Source organism: Plasmodium cynomolgi, chromosome 10 (assembly GCF_000321355.1).
Source record: "Plasmodium cynomolgi strain B DNA, chromosome 10, whole genome shotgun sequence".
Lineage (NCBI taxonomy): Eukaryota > Apicomplexa > Aconoidasida > Haemosporida > Plasmodiidae > Plasmodium > Plasmodium cynomolgi.
This window is the reverse complement of record NC_020403.1, coordinates 241,458-268,962: the sequence shown is the minus strand read 5'-3', so window position 1 is coordinate 268,962 and position 27,505 is coordinate 241,458. Positions and strand designations below refer to the sequence as shown.

At 41.2% G+C, this 27,505-nt stretch overlaps 8 protein-coding genes across 8 annotated transcripts; 5 read left to right on the top strand and 3 right to left on the bottom strand.

Annotated features, from left to right (window-relative positions):
• Positions 1 to 1,168: 1,168 nt before the first annotated feature.
• PCYB_101580 (hypothetical protein) lies at positions 1,169 to 1,984 on the top strand (the record flags this gene model as incomplete). Its single annotated transcript, XM_004222707.1, has 2 exons — positions 1,169 to 1,546; positions 1,598 to 1,984. 2 exons carry the CDS (start codon positions 1,169 to 1,171, stop codon positions 1,982 to 1,984), a joined length of 765 nt encoding a protein of 254 aa, XP_004222755.1.
• A 1,876-nt stretch (positions 1,985 to 3,860) lies between these two features.
• Positions 3,861 to 5,182, top strand: PCYB_101570 (serine/threonine-protein kinase Nek1; the record flags this gene model as incomplete). The annotated part of the gene is made up of 5 exons (XM_004222706.1): positions 3,861 to 3,920; positions 4,068 to 4,164; positions 4,291 to 4,425; positions 4,622 to 4,764; positions 4,922 to 5,182. 5 exons carry the CDS (start codon positions 3,861 to 3,863, stop codon positions 5,180 to 5,182), a joined length of 696 nt encoding a protein of 231 aa, XP_004222754.1.
• Positions 5,183 to 5,653: 471 nt separating this feature from the next.
• On the bottom strand, positions 5,654 to 6,043 carry PCYB_101560 (hypothetical protein; the record flags this gene model as incomplete). The annotated part of the gene is made up of 1 exon (XM_004222705.1): positions 5,654 to 6,043. The coding sequence occupies one exon, from the start codon at positions 6,041 to 6,043 to the stop codon at positions 5,654 to 5,656; it is 390 nt and encodes a 129-aa protein (XP_004222753.1).
• A 2,934-nt stretch (positions 6,044 to 8,977) lies between these two features.
• PCYB_101550 (hypothetical protein) lies at positions 8,978 to 10,015 on the top strand (the record flags this gene model as incomplete). Its single annotated transcript, XM_004222704.1, has 1 exon — positions 8,978 to 10,015. A coding segment is annotated over one exon (1,035 nt), but the record flags the coding sequence as incomplete, so codon positions are not given.
• A 2,451-nt stretch (positions 10,016 to 12,466) lies between these two features.
• Positions 12,467 to 13,735, bottom strand: PCYB_101540 (arf GTP-ase activating protein; the record flags this gene model as incomplete). The annotated part of the gene is made up of 3 exons (XM_004222703.1): positions 12,467 to 12,525; positions 12,652 to 12,740; positions 13,590 to 13,735. The coding sequence occupies 3 exons, from the start codon at positions 13,733 to 13,735 to the stop codon at positions 12,467 to 12,469; spliced, it is 294 nt and encodes a 97-aa protein (XP_004222751.1).
• Positions 13,736 to 15,133: 1,398 nt separating this feature from the next.
• PCYB_101530 (WD domain G-beta repeat domain containing protein) lies at positions 15,134 to 16,385 on the bottom strand (the record flags this gene model as incomplete). The annotated part of the gene is made up of 2 exons (XM_004222702.1): positions 15,134 to 15,195; positions 16,112 to 16,385. The coding sequence occupies 2 exons, from the start codon at positions 16,383 to 16,385 to the stop codon at positions 15,134 to 15,136; spliced, it is 336 nt and encodes a 111-aa protein (XP_004222750.1).
• Positions 16,386 to 18,935: 2,550 nt separating this feature from the next.
• On the top strand, positions 18,936 to 20,024 carry PCYB_101520 (hypothetical protein; the record flags this gene model as incomplete). Its single annotated transcript, XM_004222701.1, has 2 exons — positions 18,936 to 19,820; positions 19,854 to 20,024. The coding sequence occupies 2 exons, from the start codon at positions 18,936 to 18,938 to the stop codon at positions 20,022 to 20,024; spliced, it is 1,056 nt and encodes a 351-aa protein (XP_004222749.1).
• A 2,941-nt stretch (positions 20,025 to 22,965) lies between these two features.
• Positions 22,966 to 25,630, top strand: PCYB_101510 (hypothetical protein; the record flags this gene model as incomplete). Its single annotated transcript, XM_004222700.1, has 3 exons — positions 22,966 to 23,467; positions 24,011 to 25,146; positions 25,196 to 25,630. 3 exons carry the CDS (start codon positions 22,966 to 22,968, stop codon positions 25,628 to 25,630), a joined length of 2,073 nt encoding a protein of 690 aa, XP_004222748.1.
• Positions 25,631 to 27,505: the final 1,875 nt, after the last annotated feature.

Sequence of the window (27,505 nt, the reverse complement as noted above, 5' to 3'; positions counted from 1 at the left end):
AGCTATCTGATAATTTACCAGCAATTTGGCAACATTTTGTGTCAGCAACTTGCGTTAACAATTCACACTAATAATTCACGCTAATAATTCACGCTAATAATCCACGCTAATAATTCACGCTAAAAACTCACGTTAATAATTCACGTTAATAACTTACACCAGTAACTCACTCCAATAACTCACGTCATAATTTGTGTTAATTTTTTTTTTTTTGCCCGGGTTAACACCTTTCCGTCGTGAACAACTTCACAGGTCTTCCCCTTTAATAATTAATTTTGTGAAAAACTCTACAACTTCGCAAAAAGATATTTTTCATTTAACGCGTTTCAGGTTTGGATGTACTCCATGTTTTGAAAGAAGAGAAGCCGACTTTGTACACACTGTTGTTTTTGCTTCGCCTCGTTTACGTCACATCGTTTAATTTTTCCCGTTTTTTTCCCTTCTATTTTTCCTTCCTTTTTTCCCTCTATTTTTTCCTCTATTTTCCCGCTATTTTCCCCGCTACCTTCCCCACTCTTTTTTTCCCCTACGCGGATTAGAAAAAACACAGCTGTGTGTGTGTATTGCTCTATTCGCCCATTTAACACCTCACATAGAACAAAAAAAAAAAAACACGAAACGGAAGTTTCGCCATAATCTCTCGCCCCACACGTAGAAGGTAAACCTTCGTCAGCTGTGCCTTTAAAATTGGACTAACAGCTGCATTTGTGCCACCGCGCTTCGTAATAACACACACATGTTTGTGCGTGTGGACGTTATTTAAGGAACGGAAAAAATAGCCATAACAGTTACGCGGCGTGGCCCGTGTATATGCGTAAAGATATTTCCATGCAACACTTCTCTTGAATTAACTTCCCCTTTTAGCGAATCCGCCCCGAAGATAACGAGTCATTGGCATCTTAGGCCCTCGTCTGTGCGATTAACGCGGAGTGGTTATCCCCCCTGTCGCCATAACTGCGCAAAAGTTGAGGCAAACGGAAAGCACACACATAAGTGTATATATATATAAACATATATATACATACACGTATACCTACTCGTATATGCTCAAACACACCGTGTAATCGCCCCACCCGTGAAAATGTGCTCGACGAACCAAAAACTAGCCTGCTGCTCCGGAGACAATGTCTTCGAGTCCAAGGAAAGCGAAAATGATTCGTACCCACAAATGGTGAACAAACAATTGCCACCGAAAGTGTTGGAGCCAATTGTACAGAATAAAATTGTTGAAGTGCCCAAGGAAGTGTATCTGGAAAAAATTGTGGAGGTCCCTCAAATCAAGACAGTCGAAAGGATAGTGGAGCAAATAAGGCCAGTCATTAAGTACAAAAATGTGTACAAAACGAAGACAGTATATGTTGAGAAGATAAAAAATGTGGATAGGATTATATATCAAGAAAAAATTGTGGAAGTCCCACAAATAAAAACGATCGAAAAAATTGTTGAAGTGCCAGTTTACGTTGATAGGGAAAGAATCATAACCGTGCCAAGGTACATGGTCGTAGAGAAAGTAATCCCCGTTTTGAAAACTACCAAAAAGGAAAGCGTCATGGAAATCCCAGAAATTAACTGCCCCAATATTGACATTTCTGAGCAGGTAGAAAGTAAGGAGGAAATTCAGATAGAGGACTTGAAACAAAACCAGACAACTAACGTTATCCACGAAAAAGATATTCAACTCCTGAACGAACTAAACATCCAGAAGATGCATTCCAGTGCAACACTCAATGCTGAAGCTGATCAGGACACTACCGCGGATACTATCCATAATGAGAATTTTTGCTCAACCGTCAGCTGCAAATTTTTGCCCACGTATGATAACTTCCCCAAAATGCAATCTTCCATGTGTAATGGATTTCCGGAAAGGGAAAAAAGGTTCTCAAGCTTAAGCATATACAAATCCAAGGACGCGGGGTTCCCCAAAATTAGGATTTCCAAGACGCCTCAGTTTATTCAGAGAAACTGCTACTGCAACTACGCCTGAGGGAGGCGCGCATCTGGCAGTTGTGCAGAAGCCGCGTATAAACAGTGTAGAAGTTGTGAAGGAGTTTTTGAGGACCCATTTATAAGTCTGCATTACCTCTTTTTTTCGCCGTTTTTACTCGTCCGACGCTGATGACCCTCTCCGCTAGAGCCGAAAAGCACGCCGCAAATGCGCATAAAATGAACACATATACAACTTATATTTAAAAAAAAATATACTCAAATGTGTTAACTTTTTTAACTGCAAATTTGTTGTCCCTTTTTGAGATAATTTATCTTCATTTGGCCCCTTCGGCCGATCGACTTTTTTCCATTTTGCGTTTTCATTCCTCCCTTTTTTTTTTATTTTTTTTTTTGTGCCATATTTTATCCACCTTTGTTACACATGTGTGTAAAGTAAAAAGTTTGAATTTTTTTCTACATTTTTAAATCATATGCGTAGAGATAAAGGTCTAATGTGGTTACTTTAATGAGCACACATTTCCTTTTTATCATCACGTATATTTCTTTTTTTTTTACATAATGTATTGATTCGTTTGGGACTTTCCGCCTATCCTCTTCATTTTCAACACATCATGTCAACTTTTTTTTTTTTTTTTTTTTTTTTTTTATTCCCTTTTGTTAGCGTATCATTATGGGTATAATTTCGCCTCCTTTTATTTACCTGTTGAATGTTTTGTATATTATTGTGTCGTAATTTATTTTGCCTTAAAAATGTGTGCCATTTAAGACAACTAAAGGAATGAATAAATAAGTAAATAAATAAGTAAAACTTTGGATAATCCTAATCATGCTCTTTTTTTTTGGCTCTTTTTCTTTTCAAAATTAACTAATGTTTTGTAATTATAATGCTTTTTAAGGAGTAACTTTTTTTTTTTTGCTAATGTGCCATTTGAGGGTGTTTATAATGACGGGGCAGTCGTGTAGCATCTTTGCAAATGGTGCGAAAGGAACACCGTAAGGATGAATTTGTCTACACTATTTCGCCTATTGGGAATTCTTTTTTATCTGTATGTACAGGATTAGAGTTGCTCCCCCACATAGCCATTTTGCTGATAAGCGTGCGATTCGTGTGTGCGCCTTTTCGTCCTGTTCTGTATGTACACCCTTTCTAGTGAAGCGCCTCTTCTTCGCTAGATATGTCTAACATCACATCGTTTTTGCTTAAATAAATGTGCATAGTTTCACGAAAGGGAGAAATGACTCAAAAAAATGTGCGGGTAAAGGAAAAACGTTCCATTATTAGGATGCCAAATGGTGAAACCCCTTTTTGTAATTATAAAGAGGCGTCTTTAAAGTCAAGTGAAAAAGAACTTCTTTAAATTTGAGAGTAAAAGGGAGAAAAATTCTTTGTTCTTTTGAGGGAGCACAATTTTGGCGAGAATTAATTGGGGAAATGTATATATATTTGTGAAGTTATGCGTTTTTTTTTTTTTTCTGCCTTTACAACTTTCATCTAGGATAAAGGCGGTGGACAGAACGGAGGGATCCCCACATTATCGTCCAAAATGGCCACGTCTACATCGAAGAAAATAGGTCCTTATGAGGTTATAAAATCTATCGGACGGGGGTCATTTGGAATTGTCACGGCAGTAAAGAACGCCCAGGGGGAAATGTACGTGCATTGAGGGGTTGCTCTTGTAGGGAAGTGCCATATGTTTGGCCCGCATAATTGAACGTGCTTCGTCTGTTGAACAGGGCGAGTGACGGTTTTCATGTAAAGATGAGCTCCTTAGAGGACGTGTAGCCTCAGCGCGTGCACATTTACACATGTACCCATTTACACATAAACACATTCTCGCGCCTATGTGTGCACACTCCCGCTCAGCTTCGTCGTTAAGCAGCTGGACATGTCGTGCATGAATCACAAGGAAAAAATGAACGTCGTGAACGAGCTGCGAGTACGCATTCGAAAGGACACGGGGAGGAACGAGCGCGTGAATGCACATCGATCTGTTAAATAGGGGATGTTGGGGAGATGAACGGGGGTGTTGCCCACCCGAATTTGTGTTACTTTATCATGCGTTACTTTGTCATATTTTGCTTTTTTTTTTTTTTTTTTTTCCCCTTTGATCTTGTCCAAGGCATTAATCGAGGTGTCCGTGCACCCATTCATCGTGCGATATAAAGAAGCGTTCCTGGAGGACAACATTTTGTACGTCGCTATGGACTTCTGCTCCAGTAAGGCCTTTTTTTCTTTACACACTTTTTTAACATTACTGTTTGTGAGTGAATGTTTGCAATTTCTTTATGGCGATTAATGACCGATCCACTTTTTTTTTTTTTTTTTTTTTTCACGAAATGTAGAAGGAGATTTAAGTAAATACATAAAAAGGTATAAAAAAACGAACACGTTGATTCCCGAGAGGAAAATAAAAAGATGGCTCTTACAGATAATTACTGCGATCAAATTTATGCACGACAGGAAACTTATACATAGGGGTAATTAAGTGTTCACTCTTCGCTTACATACACGAGCGAAGTGGTTGTCCAAATTATGAAAAAAAATTGCCGCTTACGCTAAGCAGCTTACCTATTACTCATGTTAACATTTCTCTGCTTGGCATGATGTTACTCTCTTTTCAGACGCTTCACTGCTTACGCATAAAATAATTTCCCCCCCTCCCCCTTTTTTAAGACTTAAAATGCAACAATATATTTCTGGATGATGAAGAGAGGGCTAAGGTGGGCGACTTTGGGCTCGCCAAAATTTTTGAGAACACAGAACAAACAAATACATTGTGTGGAACCATTGGGTACATGGCTCCCGAGATTTGCAGGGTGGGTCCCCTTCGCTTTTGCTGTTGTTTTGTTGCCGTTCACTTAACGTGGAAGTTTTATCATTCGACAGTTCGTTATTCGGGGTGCTACCCCCCATTTTGTGTCCCCCTTTTGCGTCCCCAATTTCTCCTGCTCTTCTGCGCCGCTGCCCCCTCAGAACGTGGCCTACAGCTTCCCTGCGGACATATGGTCCCTTGGCGTGATACTGTACGAGCTCATGAGCCTCCGGCACCCCTTCAAGTCGGAGCATTCCAACATGTTATCAACAGCCCAGAAAATTTGCGAAGAGGAGGTATGCGCAGTGGGGAGGCAAAACGGAAAAAATATCCAAAAAAATGGCTCAAATATGGAGCAAATATGGCGCAAAAGTGGCGCAAATGTGGCACAATGTGGCGATAACGTTGCCCCTAAGTTATGACAAAATTACCAACGTGGGTGGCAGCAAAAATGCAACAAGACCACCCACTTCTAAAACGTTGCCCCGCAGCCAGAGCCCCTGCCAACGAGCTACTCGAACGACCTGATACACTTGTGCCACTGGATGTTAAAAAAAAACTCCGAGGATAGGCCTACCTCGTGCGATATTATCGCTTCCGATTATTTGCAGGTGCTGTGAAGTGCTTCCGTGTTAAGCGCACCTAAAATTGGGGTTGCATTCTACAGCGGAAAAACAAAAAAAAAAATTCTTTTCTATTTTACAGACGGAGGCACATTTACTAAAAAGAGAGATTTTAAGCAGACGAGGAAGGTCGAAGTAGTTTTCCAGAGAATCGCCACACCTGTATGGCACTCACTGAAGACTTTTTCACCTCATGGTAAAGGGGAACATGTGTACATATCGTTTGAGGTGTCTTCCCCTGTTAAAACAGCATAATGCGGCTGCCCCTTATTAAAGGATCTGCATCGCATGAAGCAAGTGTTGCTCCTTCTGACATTCGTGCAACCCATTCCAGTAGTAATACGGAACAGAAATGGTGTAAAAATTTAAGTTCGAGAGGATCCACATTTTATACTTGGTATTGCAGTTTTGTTTCATTGTGTAGTGCACAGCGTCTGTTGAGTACCCCCCTTTGGTGAGCACTAAGACGTAGTGTGTCCTACCATTAAACTCGATGGCGACATTTTTTTGCTGATCATTATTACGCAGATTGATGTACACATCTAGAGGAATTTTTTCGTTCGTTACGTATTCATAGATTGCATTGCCGTAGTGTTTTCTCAACATGTGGAATATGACACTCTGGCTAAAGTAGTAATTTTTTTCCTCCTTTTTGAGCATAATTTTATTTTTAAAAAAAAGGGTTAAGTAGCTTATCTGGTGGGATAAATCGGAAAAGTTGTAAAGTACTCTGTTTGAAAAGAAGTAGTGAACACTTTTGCTCTCAAAATTTAGGATGGCCAAATCGATCGTTTCTCTCCTTTCTTCATCTACCGTTTTTATGAATCGATTCAACACTATGTCCCACCCTAACAAGGTGTAGTAAATTTTATGCGTTGTGGACTTTTTAAATTTTGTCTTATCCTTTTTTTTTAAAAAATTGATGTAAAACTTCATCAGGGGAAAGTTAAACAGGCCAACAATGGACGATACGAAAAAGAAGTTGCAAACGTCGGACATGTGGGTCGTATCTTCTGTATCCCCACTCAAAATGTAATGCTTGCAACAGGTGTATAAGTACATATTCTGGTCAGTCAGTTCTACCAACGTTAGCAGTTTGAGGTAGCTGTCGAATAGATCTCTTCTGCAAATGTGGGAGGAGTCGAGGTAGGCCCTTCTGAAAGAGCTAACCAAATGGGACACCAATTCAAAGTGGACAATTTTGGAATAGTACATCGTGTTGATGAGTTGGGAAAAGAGCACCACGTTCTTTGGCACCAACTTGCTTGGTGATGCCCCCTTTTTTGCCACTTCCAAATAATAACTCAGAAATTTTTGTACGCCCTTTTCATTTATCACTCCGCATTTCGTTACTAAGTAGAAAAAATTAGCTAGCTGGGCCAGTTGCACATCGTCTAATAGGTCATAATTTAAATTCTCCAGTGCCTGAGTCATTAGATTTATTTTGTAAGTAACTATTTGGTGATATTTCAAATTGTACAGCTCCTCGTAGTGATAAGGGATGTTGGAATTTTCTCCACTCCTGATCACTTGGTTGTTTTTACTTTTCAAAGTCTTCATGTTGTCTGCATAATTGTGGATACCCGAGTACAGATAAATGAAGTTCAATTTTTGGAGCCCCTTTTTCCTGTGCAAATTGAAGAAAAAATGAAAAAATTCTGCGCAACAATTTAGTATTAACAAATAGTTGCTTGTTGTGTACAGCCAGAGGCAGTTCATCAGATGCCCTATCGAAACTTTATAGACAAATACATAGCATGCGTTTAGGTTTAGCAGATTGTATTCTCGGCAAAATTTATCATGTATTGCTCTATTGGTGGGATGTTTTTTAGATACTGAACTGTCATATTCTCGATCCATTTTTTCCATTTTGTAGGTATTTTTGTTTGCTTTCCCTTTGAAGAGATCTCCATCCAAGGGGTGGAGGCTGCTAATATGCTTATAAATGGCTAGCCATTTCTGCTCATTGATTCTCATATTTTTTAACATATACGACATTTTCACTAGGTTCATATGTATACTTTTTAATTTATCTTCTCGATCATACACCGTTTTGAAGTTGAGTAAGTTTCCATTTTGCTCATTTTCTTCTGCTATGCATTGTTCCATGTAGAGGAGCGTCTTTTCTATCCTCCTGCTCTCCGCATCTATTAGATTTTTCTTGGCATTACTCAGCGTTCTTCTGAAGGAGTTAAAAATAGTTCTATGTGAAAAAAATCTGGGAGACCCCCCTACGCACTGCAGCATTGTTTCGTTTTGGGAGGACTTTGAATGGGAATAACTCTTCAGGGTTGAACAGTTTTGCTTTGGGCAGTTTTGGAAACCTTCCGATCATCTTATGGGCTTTAAAGTGTGTTCTTTGTTTTGCCTTTGTTTTGCCTTTATTTTGCCTTTATTTTGCCTTTATTTTGACTTTATTTTTCCTTTGTTCTTCCATTTGGGCAGTCCTTTCTGTGTGGTTTGGTTCTTCCTATATGGGGCTTTACCACGTCAACAGCGCAAAAAAAAAGTAGGAGCCGAGTTCAGGTACCCCCCTTGCTGGTTTCATATTACCACGTTGTTAGGCTTCTCCTACACCTTTTGTGTTATTCTTTGCGAGAAGCCCTCATCATGGAAAAGGCTTCCCACTCACCTCTTCGTAGCACGTTTTGGCGTAGCTGCTATGTCCCCCCGAATGTTCACATGCCCCTAAGATTGGCACGCTGACCGTCATGTAAGCAGTTTCTTCCCTTTGTGCTGAGCATTTTGGTACTTAACGTACGGTACGTTACTTTTATAGTGTTTAACTGCACATGTGCTACTTTCGTTTGTGTGGTGAAATATGGCATATTCTTGGGACTATGTATAACCCTGGCCACTCCTTTTTAATGGCACATCTAGTGTTCCCCCTTTTGTGCCAGGGAGCTTTTTAACTTCTGAGCGATTTTACTCCATGTGGTTTGTTTCTTTCCCAATTTTATTGATTTTTCTGTATATTTTTGGATTACATTTGGTGATGCTTGAGGGGGCAGAGTGTGATATAGCGCTTTCCCTTTTACCGCTTTGCTTCTTCAAATGCAACAACTGTGTTACGAAATTGAGCAGAGTGGAGCGGTCATTGGGTCATGCTGGGAAGAGGCACCGTGGTAAGTATACCTAGCAACTGGCGTGCTATACACGGATACGTGGCTAATTCTTGAGGTATTCCCTAAACTGCGTAAAATAAAACGTACGACACATATTCATCCCTTTGGCTGCTTTCCAAAGGAGAGCGTTACACTTGTAGTGACTGCTCCCAATCGTGGTGAGTAATTCGATAGGGACCATCGATGCGTGGAAGATACCTTCATGTGATCCAATTCATCCCCTAACGAATTCACATTTGGATCATTTATACGCATATTAGCCAGTAGCTAATTTCCCCTTGGTTAGGATTCACCCTCTTAGAGCTTCCCCATCCCCCATGAGGATCATTACACGCGTTAAAATGAATTAGCTATACATGCCGCTTGACATGGAAAGAAAAAAAAAAGGAAAGCATCATATCCATCGAAAGATGAACCATACGAAACTCCAAGATGCGAATTCTTTTTTTAATTTTTGCTTTATTCATAGCAGATTATATCAATGGGAAGAAAGCAGATAGTAACCACGGAGAGGGGGAACTGAATGGCGATTTTCTGCTCCTACACAAGGCAGACATCACCGCCGTGGTGTTCTCGGGCTGTAAGAAGGAGGAAAAGAATTTGCTCAGTGAGGTTTTCCAAAATGAGGGCACGCACAATAGAGGTCCAAAGTCAGAGGGGTACATTTTACTAGACAAGCAGGTCGACCAGTACGAAATGTTAAATATTCAGTGTACATTTAAAGTACAGAAAAATTTCGATAAGACAAAGTTGGTCATTCTTTTGGTGAAGCAACTGGAGAAAGAGTGTGTCAACATGGAGGGTAAAAAATATGCGTGCCACGGAACAGTGCAAGATTTAAAAGAAGATGAAACGTTTATTTTTACCAACGAGTTGGAGGACAATTTAGTCATTTCGAAGGTGTCCTTTTTGTTTGTTAATTTGATACCGTTTAATGGGTACTACACATTTGACCTCTTAATAACAGATGGGAATAATTTTGTAAAAATTGATTTCTTCAAAATGTACTTGCATTTTTTTAACCACTTACCGATCGTACAGTACCCCCTGGGCGAAAAAGAAAACGCTGTAGTTCGGAGCGTCATGAGAAAGGAACTACACAGAAGGGACCACATGTATACGCATAAACACGTGGTACATACGCACAAGGATTATTACTCTCTTCCTATAATACGGAAAAGAAGCGTAATTTGTGGAAAGGCTAAACCCAAGATGGTAAATCCAGTTATGCCCATGGCACTCGTCACTTTGTTATTTCTCCTCTTTTTAATCCATATGTATTTTATTTTCCCCCATTTGAAGTACAACATGAAGAATATGAACACGAGTTATTTTAACTACGCTTTTTTGTTTTCCTTTGTGTGTGTAATGCTTTTGTTTGTTTTGTATGATTTGTTTTTTAACCTCCTTCAAATGCTTTATATTTTCCCCTTTGTGTTTTCCCTTTTTTTGGTATTTTTTTACAAAGCTTTGAATGCTTTACGTGAGTACAGGAAAAGCGCTTCCTGAGCGGAGAAGTTCACGCGGTGAGGAAGAGAAGAAAAAAAAAAAAAAAAAAAAAAAAACGCCTTGCACACATTGCACATTTAAAAATTTTGAATTAATCCGACTAACCACTACTCCGTTGACCTTTTTCGCAAATGCGGGGAACTTTCCAACATGGATTCCTCATACTTTAGCTGCGACGCTGTTTTCCCATTTTTGCACTTTTGCAAAACGCGTTTATTCGTTAATCAGAAAGGAGTTTAACTTTTCCATTTCACGTTTTAATTATACAAAAGCGGTTCGGTCCACGCAGGCGGTTCGCGCACGTAAACGGACCGCTTCATTAATGAACACAAATAAAAGGTGAGCAACTGACGGAAGTGAAAAGGGGTGGTTAACAAACAAGGACCCGTGCCAGTGTGAGTGGTGTACACCACCTGTATAAAAACAGCTAACAAACAAGCGAAGACACACACACGAGAACATACACGTGGTCCAAGCGACTATCCGTGTGCCTATATATCAGTGGAGCACGTTGTGGCTGTTCTTGCTCTCTGCCTACACTTGCATATATATGTTCATATGTGCGTGCTCATGTGCGCGCTGCGAAAATCATACTGCGGCAAGGAAGCGTGTAGGGGTCACACGGACGCAGCGGTTTATTTTGAAAAGAACAAATACTGCGGGGGGTATGGCAAAAAAAAAAAAAAAAAAAACATAAATGTTTGCGCATAAACGAGCTCACATAAACGTGTGTACGTTTACATATATGAATGTGCGTAGTACACACCCAGCTATTACATAAAAAATGTCGTTGTGGTGAAAGTTCACGCTGGAAACCCAAACGGAAGGAGTAAAAAAAAAAAAAGTTGATAAAAAAAGCTAATTACAAAATGAGACACTTATGAGGTGCACGCTCCATAACTGCACAACACGTTTGTAGCATCCTTCTGATATTCTTTTTAATTTTTTTGAGGGGTTATCATAACATGAGGAGGGTCCCCCCCCCATATGGAGCAAAAATGCGGATGAGTAACAAAAAATCAAGCATTTTTTACACAAAAATGTGTGTCCCGTTGGTAAGGTTATATGTACTCATAACATAGGCATATTTACATAATCACATTTCCGTAGGTATGCCCCCAATGTGCGTCCCACCACTGCGCATCAGTTACTCAAAAAAAAAATCAAAATCTTTGTCGCCTTTATTTTCATTTTTTAAATTGTTCGTCTTTTCTTGGTTGGTGAACATGTCCAAATGGTCCCTATCAGGGTGATCAATGTTTGCATTTTTTGGACGAAACACTTCGAAAGAATTGTGTTTGTCTCCATTGATTGAATTACAGTGCATATTGTCTACATGGTTTTTTACAATCCCAATTTGGCTATCCTGATTATTTAAGCTTGTATTAATTTTATTTTTTTCTGAAAAGGAAATATTTTTCGAGTTGGCAAAAAGTCTCGCAATACATTTTTTTGCCGCTTGCACTTTTGCGTCTCTAAGTTCTTTCTCCGAAAGGGAGCTGAAGCTACCGAAGTTTTTTTTCTCGCTGAGTTTGGACGGTTCGGCTCTCCCTCCGATATTGGCCATGCTGCTGCTTAGGACTTTGTTTTGGCTGTTACTTGGATTGATGCTTTGGCTGTTACTTGGATTGATGCTTTGGCTGTTACTTGGATTGATGCTTTGGCTGTTACTTGGATTGATGCTTTGGCTGTTACTTGGATTAATGCTTTGGCTATTGCTTCGGCTAACGCCTCGACTGTTACTCTGGTTATTGCTTTGACTGTTGCTTCGGCTAACGCCTCGACTGTCAATCTGGATATTGCTTTGGCTGTTGCCTCGGCTATTACTCACATGGTATCCACCTCTGCCGTTACCATTTCCGCCTGTGCCATCAATATGAGGGTTCAATTTTTTAGCTTCTTCCAAGTGAGAAAAACTCTTATCCCTATTACACTGGTCATTACCCTTACTTGTGTGTTTCACATCCTTCGGAATGTTCATATCGATTGGGTTGTTATTTGAACTACCCACATTAACAAAATCGTTGAAAAAATAGGAATCCTTGGACGGGTTCCTGCTATCGTTATTGATGTTGGTGTAATTATTTTCCCTATAGGGGATGTTGTCAAATGAATAAAAATTATCATTCATGTATATTTTTTTTTTACAGGTTCCTTCTTTGAGTGCTCAGTCAATAAGCTGGTTTCCTTCTCATTGTTGCTACTGCTCTTTTTATTTCGCACAGTTTCTTCTATTTTTTTATTATCAAATATTTTGAGGGAGTCGAAAATGTCTAAGCTGCCTACATTCTCCATTGTTTTTTCTCTGTAAAGATAGGGGGGGGGGAGAAATGTGTGATCTCAGTTGGTGGCGCCCCTCTGACGCGTTCGTTTTACTTTACACGCATGTGCACAGGGATCTGTTTCCGTGCATGCACATTTCATTATTTTTCGATTCGCTTCTGTTTTCTCACTTCACTTCCGCGTTCGCGGGGGCCAGCTGTGGGAGGCAACTTGTGGGGTCCACCCCTACGAGACAGAACGGAACGGCGCATGAGTGGGTAGAGTTGAGCACATGGGCAGAAGCACATTCGCATGTGCATATTTACATGCGCACATTTGCAAGTATGCACACTAGCTGACGTGCGCGGGTACCTTCTACGTAATACTGGTAGGGCTCCTTCCTATTCGCGGGCGCGTACAACTTCTTTTCATACTTATTTTTTATCCAGTTTTGCATAATTCTGCGCGTGGGGGAAGTTACACACATTCGTTTGAATGCATAAGGGTATGTGTAACCACGTGCCAGGGGAACCCAGTTGTAGGTAGTTCCATGGCTGCCCACGTTTGAGGGGAATGTGCATACGTACACATATTAGTACGCACATATTAATGCACACATGTGAGCTACGCATAGGCACGCGTTCCAAATGAACAACATCTTCCATGTGGAGGTTGTGTTTGCAGATTGGGGGGGAAGGGGAGAGGCATTCCTCTCACATATAATCCGTGAATATGTAAAGCAAACTGCCATATGTATGTAGGCTGTCCAACGCAGAATTAACATAACAAGTGGCTATCCCAATGGCTTGTCATATAATTGCCAACTGAAGCTCATACTTACACTGAGGAATCTCCTTGTTTTGGTCTGTAGGTATCCGCGGGTAAGTTGTACAGATAGTAGGAGTTGGACAAATCGTTCCCTATGGTCTTTATGCACTTCAGTTGGAATAAAAGGGGAAGAAGAAAAAAAATAATAAAAATAATAAAAATAGGATGAGGAATAAAACGACGAGGACGAAAATAATGGCAGCAACGTGAAGAAGAGAGAAGGTCAAGAGGTCAACATGAAACCAAGTGGCAGCCATTTGGGAAAAAGAAAAACAAAAAAAAGGAAAAACAAAAAAACGAAAAACAAAAAAAGCCAAAGAAAATTGTAAAAAGGTACTTTTATAAAGAAAAATATAAATGGAACAGTTTTATTGGGAAAAAAAAAAAAAATTACATGTATCCATTGTGGCATAATTTTATCCAACGTTAAGGACTTCACTTTGGAAATGTGAACACCTAAATTTCGGTGAATGCCTGAACACTCTATGCATATTACGATGCCCAAGTTGATGCTTGCCCACCTTGGGCACTTCGCCCCACAGTCGGCACATTTGTTGTTTCCTTTTATTTTGGTAATGTATTCTATATCACGTTGGTAGGAGTTGTTGCTCTTGTTGGCCATATGCATCCTGCACCACGTCTTGTGAGCATAAGTATGTCGCGTTGGTGGCGGAGTATTTCTCGTTCTTTCTGATGGTGTAGACCACTATGCAGGCACGTACATGTAAGCATTTGTGCATATGCGCATTTGTATATACTTGCGTAGGTTATATGTATGCACACACGCCTTTGCGCGAAGCGGAGTTAGTGGTTGCCCTCGGAGTTGCCCTCGAGGTTGCGCTCGAGGTTGCGTTCAATTTTGCATGTGTTTCTTCGCGGAGACCATTACACACGTGCGCATGCGGGTGCCGACATACATTCACGTGAGCAGCGTTGTGGTGGTATTGAGTCACCCGTTACTTCAACCAACTGTTAGCAATTTTTCAAAGCGTACAATATGCCTCTTTACCAAAAACGGCGTATGCGCTGTTTTGCATCCACATCAAGGTGTACACAAGTGTATGACGCATGTGTATATCTGAACACAAATATAAGCATATGTTTTTACTTATCAATTTGAGTATGCCCAAATCGTGTTAATTAAAATAAATGCCTCATCATTATAGCTTTAACCAAAGAAGTTTTTTTTTTTTTTTTTTTTTTTTTCCCACAGAGGGGGAATTTAAATTATACGTTTGCTTCGTTTTAACACAATTCGGTAATGTTGTCAGTTGGATGTTTAACGTGGGTTAATTTATCGGGAGGTGGATCGCCAGTGGGCAAACCGTTTGGAAAAACAAAATGGGGAGTGAACTGAGATGGTAGGCTATGCAAGGCTATGCTATGTTATGCTAGGCTGTGCTATGTTATGCTATGCTACGCTCTGCGATGTGATGAGATGGTGCGACATAGCAAAAAAATTGACTTGCCAAGGATCACCCTTGCGCGAAGTCGACGATACGGGCATGCATACGTATATGTTCATATGTATACATATATATATACGTAGGTTTATTTAAGCGCATTCATATGCGACTTATGGCTGGCACTTCAAAGCGCGCGATATACTGTTAAGTTTTAACCTTTCCACCTTCCTCGTTTTGTTTCATTTTTTTGCCAGCACGCGTGGTGGAAGTAACACGAATATTTCCACGGGAAAGATTGTTTGTTGTACGAGCGTGCTACAGAGAGGGAAGGGAGAGGCTTGCATTTGCTTACACCTCGCGTACGCACGCAGGGAATGCGTACAGGAGATACGCCCCTATCGCACGTATATACAAGTACATAGGTTATGTAAAGGTATGTATGCGTTTGCCTCCTGTTCACGTTTCCCGCGCGCACGTGAGAAACCCCCTTGATAGGGACACTCCTTTCACGAGTAATTGTAGCCCACGAAGAGTTACAAGTTGGGATTGTATGTGACCCAAAAAAAAAAAGACTTCCCAGTTTTAGCGGCATTTTTAGCATTACAGCACAAAGGGAATTCCTATCCGTCGATCAGCATTTTACTTTTTTTCTTTATTATTTGGCCATCCATTTTAACGCTTGCTGCAAAGGGAGGGGGTAAGAATGCAGACCCGTTTTGAGCGTGCGTTTCCAGTGGTTAGGCCACTATGTATGGATAACCTTTTCAACATAGTACAAAGGTTATCATCTCGCGTGTTTTTTATCCCCCGCGTGAGATTCCTTCCCGTTGTTTTCACCCACAGAACGGTGTTCGTTTGAGAGAGGTTAATGCGCACGGAGACACACGCACCTTGCATGTTCGTTCCCATTTGTAAAATTTTTAGCGGTTTTTGTTCAAATGCTAACAAACGATTGATCTAAGTTTGTGTGTGTGTGGTTACCGCAGCTGATTGTGCGGAATGGGGTTTAAGAAGGGGGAGGGCAAAAAAAAAGGCAAACGGGTACGATTGCACATATAACGTGTATAATTATACACCAACTGGTACGAAACAACGTATAGTAGTAGGGGGCTTGCGTGTATGTGATTAACTTGTGTACGCGTAAAATAGGAGACGACAATGCAAACGCTTTGAAGTCACGCTTGAGTGGGCCACTTCACCCCCCCCGGGGGCAAACAAAGCATCGTATATGTCCTTACCTACGTGCACGTGTGCATACAAATATGACCACAGAAATGTGCACGTTTGAGTGGCTACAAACTGGTGAGGCACGGTGAGAAAGAATGATGTGCTTCCCTTAGTTGGTCGCTTCCATGGGACGAACAAATTTTAAACAGTGTAATGTGCTCCTCTTTTGGTGAACAAACGGTAAGGTGGGCTTTTTCCCCAGCTGGAATTATGCGCACTGTTATTATCACATTTATGCGCTTTGCTAAAGGTAAAAATTGCGATGCAACATTGCCATGACAGGCACAAATAAGGAAGCACATTTAACCTCCTTTTGAAGTTGGCGAAATTTTGTTGTCCGTTAGCGGGTAAGGCAAATCTTTCCCTCCTACAAATCGCGGAAGAAGGACTTTTTTTTTTTTTGATTTTGCCCGATATATGCGAACTATCCATATGAATTGGATAAAAATGAATGGAAGAATTATGCGATATGCTGGCAATGAGTTTTTTTTTGTTAGTTGCTAACTTTTCAACGCTGTCACCACCTTCCAACCTGGCAATGACATCCCCCATTTTGTTGGGTAAAATATGAGCAACCTTTATAACCCCATCAGCTGTGCCAAAAAGGATTGTATACTCATTCAGCTTCACAAATGTGCTTATCATATCTTTGCTGGCTTTCATTTTTCCCTCCATTTTAGCCCAAGGTTGTTTTGAAAAAATGGTAATATTCCCATTCATAGTGGTACACACAACTTTTGCATTATGTGCCAGTAAATTGGCGCACAAAAATTCATCCTTATATTCTTCCGATACACTATGGGTGATAATTTTTTTTCTATTTAGAATATCAAAAAGGGCTAAGTAACCTCCAGAAGAAACGATGATAGATTTCTCATCGACGTTTAAAGTCATACTTGAAATGGTATCATCAAATTCTTTTATTTTATGAATCGGTTTTTTCGATTGATCTCTCTCATCCCAGTGTTTTATAATCCCCGTTTCGTCAGCTGTTAAAAACGTATTTGTACTTGTAAACAGAACTGAGCACACGGAATGGTTGTGACATGTGTTGGTCCAAATCAGCTTGCCTGTAATGTCTGTCAGGGAGCATTTATTGTCAGACGACGCTGCTAGTATTTTCTTCCCGTTACTTGAAAAGGAGACACAACTTACTGTTTTTTTGTGGTTGTATATGTTCCATTTTTTTTCAAATTTCTTTTTTTCTTCCTTTAATTTGTATAATAATAAGTTCCCATCGAATAGGCCCGCACATATTACGTCCAATTTGGGATGAAATTCTACGTCAAAAACGGTTGACTCACAGTCGATGGACGTGTATACTCTACTCATTTTGGAGGCGTCCCTGTTTATCTAAGAGCTTCCCCCGTGGTATGTTTGCTGCATTATTCAGTGCTTACCTACTCCTTATGGGGGACTCCTTCCTGCCGCGGATCAATATCCCTTTTGAGGACATACATATGTACACATGCATAGGACTATATAAGCGCACGTTGAAAAAAAGCTTTCGCCAAAGGGACTCCTGCTATGCTGGAAGTCCTCTTTACGTGACGATTCCCTAAGTTAGCATTTCATTCTTCTGTTTATGCCTCCTATGTAAGCAAGTACGGTTTGGCTCTACACCCATAGGCATTACTGCGCAGCGTCCTTACTATACTACGTAAGCAACTTAGGCCTAATCACCCGTGTATTACTTTCCCCACTTCTGTGAGCTTCCCAGTGTGGGGAAAAGATCAACTTGGTTTCACAGTAGAGGGGCTAAATTTGACCGTTTAAAAGGACTTAGGAAAAAAAAAATAAATGCTACGCTGAGTACAGCAAAGCAGCAGTAAATATGCATTCATCAGTGGCTAGCTGGAGAGCTGCAAAGGGAGGGGATGGGACCCTTTCCAAAAATTTACAAATTGTCGTTTTTAAAAATGTTTGGGGGAAGAAAAAACCAAACTGGATACAAATGTACCACAAATTTTAGCAGATTTTTCCTCTTTTTTTTTTAGTGAAGGGGGGAAAGGCTGCGTGAAGTACATCATGGATCACTACGTTACGCTACTCCCTTGGCGTTCGCTCAGAGCGAGTGGAAAATTATCCCTTAATAAAGCAAGAAAGTGGGTAACCGAATGTATATAGTTTCCTCCCCAATTTGCGTGCGTACTTGTTGGCTAATGCATGCCTGAGGGGAGGGGCCGCAAAGCTCTCGCTACTTTTGTTCACCAGAGGAGGGGTACTCTCGGTCCTTAACGATTTGCAACACGCGTTTTGACGTAAACTAAGGCATAGGCGAAGTGTCCGACTTTTGTGAAAGCACTGGTAGGTACACGTGTAGGTAAATAATCCTATGTTTATGTACGTGCGAAATGTCCATGTTCATGAGTGAGGCAATAATCCCGGAGGTCGCTCACCAATTTAGCGTTTCCCGCGAAGCCAGACCCAGGGGCGAGGAAAAAGAATTTTGCGCTAAACAAATGAAGGGGGGGAAAATTCATTCCTTCATGGATTACGCAGTTTTTTAGCTTTCTGGCCGAAGGGATGAGTTGTCCTAATTGCGCATGTATGCAAAGGTAAAGCAATGCGCAAGTCTAGGATCAGTGTAACTTTTGTACATATGTGCTACGTATGTGTGCGCTCCTTACATAGCGATTCGTACACCCCACAGGTGGTAACACTTGGGGTGTATTTCTGCCGCAAGTGTGCAACTTTTCTTAGTAGTAAGGGTTGTTATATTGGCAATGAGAAGTTGGCCTTTTTTTTTTTTTTTTTTTTTTTTTCATGTGTTCGCGCTAGGGAGAGTGCCACCGCACGGTAGAGCTGTTTTTAAAGGACTCCTCTGATAGGTGTACTCGTGTGTGACATTTCCTTTGCGTATCTTTTGTGTGAACACTGGGGAAGGTCCCTTTTGATACGCAGCCATGCTGCATTGCCAAATCGGGATGCAGGGCAAACACAATGATTTGACAGGTACGCTTCAACCGCGTTGCCCTCGTTGAGATAGGCTACACCGCGCAAGTGGGGCGTTTCCCAACAGTGTGGTAACTCCCAACAGTGTAGCAGTTCGCCACTGTGTTGTAATCCCCACTTTGTAGAAGTTCGCCACTGCGTAGTTCTCCGCAGTGTAGCGCGTCACCACCGCGGCGGGGGCGCTATACTTACCCAGCTTGAAAAAAAGAAAAACGTCGCACTGAGCGAGGCGCCCACAAAATGGAGGGAAAGGACAGGAACAGCACGAGCGACGCAAACCTGTGTAAATATAAAAACAAAAAAATAGTGAAAACAATAGATGACATAAACGAGTTTGTAAAAACATACCCTCGAACGAACAGAGAATTAAATACGTACATTATCAAAAAGGACAGAGGAAACGAAGTCTCTCTTTTAAAAAGTTTCGTTTTTTATATATTTACCCAAATAACGAGTATCCTAGCTGTATGTTTGGTTATATTCTGCATTGGATTCTTAATTGGGAATCACATTTCATCAAAATCATCCCTAGTAAATTCAGTTATATATAATTTCTACCCAGCAAACGACATCGGTGCGCAGTTGTTCTTGGCAAAGCATGCCAATCCGAATGATAGACAAGGGAATCAAGTGCACGATACATTGGCACTAGATCTAATGATCAATTTTAACTTTGATTATAACAACCTATTTATGGGAACGCTTATCGGAAAAGTTTTATTATATTACTACCCAGCTAATGATATTGGTGTAAGGGGTGAAGAATACTGCTATTACAATAGTAAAAATAATGTACTGACACAGTCCATGATGAGTCCAAGGAGACAATTCCCCAAGTCGCAGAAAAACCATGAAGAACTGTTTGACATTTTTGAGAAAGAAAATTCGCTAATTTTTTTAAATTATGCTATGAAGATGAAGAGGGAAGCTCAGATAACATACATCAATGATTTATTGTTTGAGAATTTAAATGCCTATCCCATTGGGGGGGCAGACATTACCATATCTCCTGGTATAATGCAGGGAATTAACTCGATTAACGCGTTGGTCAGCATAAACCACATAATTAGAGATAAAACCTTGTTACATCACTTACTCAATGATTGTAAAAAAGGGAGGATATATGTACAGCTACACTTTGCGAGTAATCAAATAAAGACGATTCTCTTTCGTTTCCAACCCCAAACTGGGATTTTCTTACCCTTTAAAATTCCCTGCGAGATGAAGTCGTACGATAGAAGTTCGAGCAATGAATTTCGCCTAAGTGTCATTAAGAATTATAATGTCCAAAAAACGGCCATCAAGAATATTAACTTTTTTATCAATTAGCCCCTCAGTGGGGTCATTTGCACTCACAACGGTGGTATGCGTATAAATAGGCAAGTAGCGCGTCTCACGGTGTTGCTCCTTGCCGTTGCTCCTTGTCGTTGCTCCTTGTCGTTGCTCCTCGTTATTACTCCATTTTGTTTCTCCACCATTTCTTTTACCCCCAGTTCATTCTGCAGATCAAAACCGACGTGCGTCTTTTCCTGTCCGTGGGCCAAGTTGCCATCTCGTTCGTACCCAGGGGCAGCCCGAAGGGGACGTCGGAAAAGTTCCTCTTAATGGCCGCTGGAAATGCACGTTTTTCAACCACGCTGTTCGTGGCAGCGGACAAATTCCTTCCATTAGTGCCTCACCCCGTTTGTGTATCCATGAGGAGGTGAATGTCCACCCTTTGGTGGAACTTATTATTCCACGATCGTTTTACCGAGTTGTGTGCAGACCGGTACGGCGCTATTTATATGCGCCTACGCGTGAGTAAAAAAAAAAAATTGTACCGCCGCTTAGGCATATGCTTACCTATTTCCGCGAGCATATTTAACTGTAACACGGGGCTGTGCTTTGCCGTGGACTTGTGGACATATTAAAAGACCGTTTGTGTAACGGGGTGAAGGTACCCTGGCTGAATGATCCCCATTTGGCGTTTAACCTTCCATAGGGGTAAAAAGGAACGGTGGAACGATGGAATATGCGATTAAGCAAACGTTAAACACAGAGAAGTAATTCACCATGTATAAGCCATTTCTCCCTTCGTCTTCAGCGCCCGCGTGATATACCGCTTGCGTTGATAACAGTTCGGGAGGGGATTCCCCAAATCCCTTTGTGCCAAAATCACACTTGTGTTATCACCCCTGCTTTTTTTCCCCCCCTTTAACCTATGCCACTTATGCGGAGATTGCACAATTTTTTTTGTACCCTTTTAAGGTGAACGTAAAACAAATCAGCGCAAAAATGGAGCACCATTTTGGCACTTTGAACTTGGGGGGGGTACTTCAGAAGGTACACTGATGTTTGGCCCACCAGTGCTACATCATGCTGCGCAAAAAAACGCAGCAAAGGTATGCGCAGAGGCATGAGCAGAGGCATGAGCAGAGGTATGCGCAGAAGCCTGAGCAGAGGTATGCGCAGGCGATGCATATGCGTATTTCTCCTGCCAAATGCTGTTCAAGTGGGGAACCATTTTGCTCCCAAGCAGGTGTCACATATGCTACGTTGTGCATACATTTGGAGGGCCATTTTCTCCATTTTGTGTTCCCATTTTGTACTTCTTTAGCTGGTGTTTTTATATGCCCCTCTCTGTGTACGTACAAACGTTGTTTTGTTTTCTTCATGGGGAAACATAATTTGGGGGACTATGCCCCACGTATTTGTTAATACTTTTTAAAAGTATACAATCATTTTTTGCTCTGCGAGAAGCGCCAAGGGGTGCACGAGTAGGGCGTATTTTTGTCCCTATCTGTATGCACGTACGTAAGGCATGCGCAGGTATTCACATATGTAGGGGTAGATATCTCGTTTTATGTCGAGTTTGCTTGGGAATCTCCAAACTTGATCGAAGTTTACTATTGGAGGAACGAAGCCCGTTGTCAAGCATTTGTTTTTTTTAAATCAACTTTGAAATTTTGCCATTTGGACGTTCCATTTTTTTTGTTCCACAAGTGGTATCACGGAGGTGCCTGCCATGCTTTGGACGTGAGGGGAGATCTGTTAGGCATCCTCGCATGGAGGCACGCACTTCTGGTTCCATTCGCCCACGTTCGGCCATATTTTTTCTCCTCCTTGGACTTCCTTCCCACCCAAATATGCCTATAACATGCTTAGGGGGGACGCACTAAAGGGAGAGCTAACCAGTGGGGCGGACAATGACGAACTGGTTACAGCCAAGCAACTCTTCGTGACGCATTTGAAGGTGGATGAGAGGACCAAGCAGCTTTATAGGCACTTCAATGTGGAGGAGTATGTGCTCGAGGTTATGCGAAGTAAGGGGGCGGAGAAGAAGGGCAATGGTGAGGAAGAACAAAGTGGCATATTAGAAGAGGCCAACGAGGTCGAAGGCGCGAAGGGTGAAAATGGTGGAGCAGAAAGCGGAAAGTACGGGAAAAGCGGAAACGACGCGAAAAACGCAAACGATGTGAAAAACGCAAACGATGCGAAAAACGCAAACGATGTGAAAAACGCAAACGATGCGAAAAGAGCCAACGAATCCGATAACGCCAACGAAGCCGATAACGAGCACAGCGCGGGAGATGACACAGACAGTGAGTACCCCAAAAGAGACGAACAGGCGTACAGAGAAGAACTGCAGTTTTTAAAAGCCAACCCACTGCACCTGAGCAGGTGGTACGACTTCCTTGAGCTGTACCAAAGGGAAGAAGTGTACGAACTCTTTCTCCTGGTTTTCCCAAGGTGCACATTATATTGGACAAAATATGCAGAACTGAAAGTTAAAAAAAAGGAATACACAGAAGCGTATAAAATATATCGCAGATGTATTGATGCGAATATCTACGACTTGAAATTAATTTTCTCCTTTTTGTACTTTACCTACCACACGTCATCCATTCACGAGTACATCAGTTTTCTATTCGAGGGACTGAAGTACGTAGGGACGGATATAAAGTCAGGCACCATTTGGGTTGAGCTGCTATACATACTAATCAAAATAAACAACACAAATTTGATTGTGAATAATGATATTCAAAATTTACTGTTTGATCCATTTAAGAACATAAGCAGTAAAAAGAGGAATGAAGGACCACTGCTACCATCAGAAAAGGAGCAAGCCATATTTAGTTCCTCCATCCCAAATAAAAGTGGGAAAACGGTGACCTACACAGAACATTACACAAGTGATGGAAAACTTCGAAAGTTTTACCATTGCTGGTTTAATAATCCGACAAAATATTTAGATAAGGTGTGGAAGAACTTTTGCTCCTATGAAAAAACCATGACAGATAATTTTACTGTCAGCTCGTTAGCTAGCTACAACACGCAATATTTAAATGCGAAGAATGCCTATAGAGAGTTATCTGCCCTTTACCAGGAATTAAATCTCGACAGGAAATTCAAAATTGATAAAAAATTTAAGTTAATCATACCCATTAGTAGGAAATATAAAGTAGAAAATTGTATCCTTCTTCGCAGGTGGGAAAAAATTATCAACTTTGAGAAAGAGAACCCCTTGAAGTTGAGCCTCCCCCTTGTACGTAAAAGAATTATGTATGTCTACGAACAGGCCTTGGTCCATTTACAGTTTAATGCTGATTTGTGGTTTTCCTACTTCCAGTTTTTGTTACTAAGTAAGAAGTTTAACTATGCCATTAGGATTATGAGGGAAGCTATCGAGGTTTACCTTCCCTTTGATGAATTGCTGAAGTTAAATTTTGCTTACTTCTTCGAAAGGCACGCGTTAATAAATCAGGCGCACTTCGTTTATCAGCTTATGCTTGGTGAAGTTTCCAAAAAGAGGAAGCAGTTTTCTCTGCCCTTTTTACACTCCAAGGAGGGCTTCAGGAAGGGGTCTTTAGGCCTTGTGAAGAGCAGGGTAGGCAAGAGGAAAAGGAGGGGCGCATCAAAGGGGGGGGTGCGCATAAGGGAGGAATCCAGTGAGACGGATCGTCGCAACGGAGGGGATGATCCGCATAATAGCAGGAGTGATGAGGAAAGAAAGAAGAGTAAAAAAAAGGTAAAAGCGGAGGGCCCATCTCAGGGTGAGGCAATCCCCGCGGATGATATCAACAGCGAGGGGAGAGACAATGGGAAGAACGAGCAGGATAATGAAGGTGCTAATGAGGAAGAGGACCATAACGACCGCGGGAACTATCGCGCGAGTGAGCAGGGCAATGAGACCCCCCAGGGGGACGCGCACGAAGCGCCCAACGCATGCGAAGACGATATCAGGAAGAAATTTCTTCACTGCGATTACGAAAAGATTGAGGAACGGAAAAAATATTTCATAAATTACATTAATGTTAATAAGAAAAAAAGGAGAGACTTTGTCTTTACACACTTTTTAAACTTTGTTAAAAGGAATTACGATGAAACGATATGGAGGTACTACACAGGGATTGTGCTAAGCGAGAAGAGGTGCTCCCAATATGTATTCTACTACTGTGCAAACATGGAAAGAACAGTTTTTAAGAATGAAAAGAGAGCCATCTATATCATGAATGAGGGTTATAACAAGTACGCATCGAACAAACGATTCCTCCTACTTTATGTTAAGCTTCTACTAGAAAAGGGAAACATTGACGAGGTGAGATCCTTGATCTATAAATTTATTCACAATGTGTATGCAGATTTTTATAGGAAATATGACAGGGAACATAGCAGCAGTGGAAAAAAGGGTTCGAGAGCGAAATCCGGACAGGGAGAATTTAACCAGTTTGATTCTAACTATGTAAAATTGTTGAGGAAAAAAAATAAAGCGTGTGATAAAATGTGGACTTTACTCATGCAGCTGGAAACACTCTATGGGGACATAACAAATTTGAATCGAATTTGGGAAACCAAATTGAAATATGAGTCGGGATACAATTTGGAAGAAAATAAAAACGTCCTCATCGATTTTGATAACGTGTCAAATGTTAACGAACATATGTTTGTAGAAGATTCTACGCTGACTGACATCCTTTGCAAGGGATATTTGGAAAACTTAAAAAGAAATGATATTGATAATCTGCAGTTTAAGGTGAACTTAGTAAATTCGCAGCAGTTCGGCGGGGCTTCTCTCAAAAAGACCTTTTCCTTTTTTCAAGTCAGTGGAGAAAATGTTTTTACTGAGTTGTTAACTAGAAATGAATGCGTGGTTAAGGTGCAGGGGGTGGTGAGGAAGAAGAAAAAGGCACTGCGCCAGGAGCAGGAGCAGAAGCAGGAGGGCGACGACCCTGCGAGGCCCCCCAAATCACAAGCAAATAAGGAGCATGTAAGCGAAAGCGACGTGAGCGAAAGCCGCATCGCAAACGGGAATGGAAGTCAAAATAATCGAAAGAGGCAAGGAGACGCAGATGCTATAAATAACGACCAGCTTCGAAACGCACCTTTGAAGAAAGAAAAAAAACGTTCCGCGAAAAGAGGCACAGTGAAATCCACCTACGATTCGTTTAACTTTTTGGACTCGAGAACAAGTGTGAAAAAAAAAAAAAAAAAAAAGCAATAACGTTGCGAGAAACACGAAGAATGAGGAAAGTAAGACCGAAGAAAAAACAGACATGATAACCGACACAGTGAGTTCTATCAGTAGACCCAATTTAAAGAAGATGCTTCTGTACAAGCCGCTAGAAAATTATGAGCATTTAGAAGTAGATGGGGGAAAATTACACGATGAGAAAAACATATCCTTGAGCGAATATCCTTACTGTATTAGCGACATGAACAGAAATGACGACAGGGATTATTTCTTCAAGCGAGAATATTTCAGCATGCCAAATGTAATAAACGATTTTTTAAGTTTGTTGCCTGAAGAAAATGCAGATTTAAATGTGTCAGATAATTCCATCGATTACTTAATTACGTCTCTGAAAAATTTGACCATCCCGAAGTTGAAAACATTTCCCTACGAGCCGATACCTGTGAAGGAAATTATACAGATAAAGAACGAGCTGAATGGTTAACAAGTTTTATTGTTTCTGGTGTTAAATGTTATGAGAGATGGAGGTGGCGAAGGGGGGGAGAGGCGTATACAAATGAGCAGGTGTTGACGAGGGGAAGTGACCCAAGGGGGGAACCCTAAATACTCCGAAGAGAGAGCTGCCCTATTTTATTGCACAATACAAAACATCGCATATCCGTGTCAAGCTTAGTAACCGTGTGAACGGGCAGCGCGGTCCTGTCTTTTTGTCCTTTCGCTGGGCGGTCGCTTCGTTTGGCTGCCGCTTTGTTGTTTCGTCGTTTTGTTTTGTTACTTTGTTTTTTTCTTCATTTTTGAACTTTTGCATTTCGAATGACTGCATTTAGAATTTTTCCATTTTCGAGTTTTTCCTTTTCCAATTTTTCCATTTTTGAGTTTTTCCATCCCTTACGTCCATCCGTAATTCGATTCGCGCAACTGACCCTTCTGACACAATTCAAAGATTAAAGCATAAAGCATAAATCACACAAATTTTGAGGTGCAGCGGTGATTAAAATGGATATACATATTTGCGGGGAACTTATGTCTTAGGAAAACTCCAATAGGTGGAGGCAACAAAGGAGCCTCTCATTATATCAGCACAGGGGGCAGCAGATCACCCGAATGTGAATTTATGGGGGGAGATACGTGCGTGTCCTTTTGGCCTCACTCTTTACGCGTTCAAATTTGGAAAGTATGAATATGCTCTACATTTGGAAGAAGGAAAATCCGTAAAGTATAAAAATGAAGGGGCTGCACATACCTCGACTCGTTCATTAACCAATTGGTCCAAAGAGTGCGCCATTTTGAGAAAGTAAAACGGGGTGGTTTTGTTGTTGCTCTATTTTGGCAGGCCTCTTTAATCTGTGTTAAAATGTGTGTGCTTGGATTGCAGGGGGGGTTAATTTATTTCTCGCCACTTTATTTTTCATATAAAGAGAACAAATGGAACTTAGCTTATCCGTGATCTGTGCTTAAGGAGACCTCCCCCTCTTCTGTTCCAAGTGGCCATTTTACCCACTCGCAGACGACGATACACCGCATGCAAATGAGTATATAATATATACATGTGCATATGTTCGTACAAATGGTTTCCCATGTTTCTGAGGCCATTTTGGCAAAAAAACTGGCTACCAGGTTGAGGCAAAGAATTGTTTCGAGAGCTTGCAAAGGGTGACGTGCGCAGTTTTTCTTTGTGTGCATGCGACGGGATGCTTTAACTTTGGTGATCATACGGGCTATGTTTTCAGGGGTTGACAATTTCGCCATTTCGCCATTTCGCCATTTCGCCACATCACGAGGGACTTGACCCACTTGTGAGTACTTCAGTAATGTTTTCCTTTTAAGGGTTGCACCTTATAAGGCAGAACTGCGCATTCATTTTGAGCAGTTTTAACCTGTTCAGGCATTACTACTGTCAGGATGGGGGGGGAGGGTGTCTACCAAAAGTGGCCAATTTGCGCACTTCATTTTTTTCTCCATTTCTTGATAGCTTTAGGGGCATGCTTGCCGCTTCACACATATGAGCGCATGCATAAATTTGCTTATGTGCATGTGCACATATGTAGAGAGCACGCGCACATATTTAGAGGCACATGTGCACGTGCCCAAGCCTGCATGCACATGTGCATATGCAGCAACGCATATGTGCAGCTATACGTGCAGGAATGCTAACGCCACATTAAGCATAGAACAAGTTCGAATTAGCGCGTCGCCCACTTTTGACTGCAACGGCTGCTATGCCCGTGGTTGCTTCTCCCTATGTATACTCACTTATTTGTCTCTGTTTTTCATTTTCTCCTTTTGGGAACAACACCAAAAAGAGTGCTTTTTAAGGCCGGCGTGGCAAATAATCGTTTATGCACCTCTCTTTCGCTGC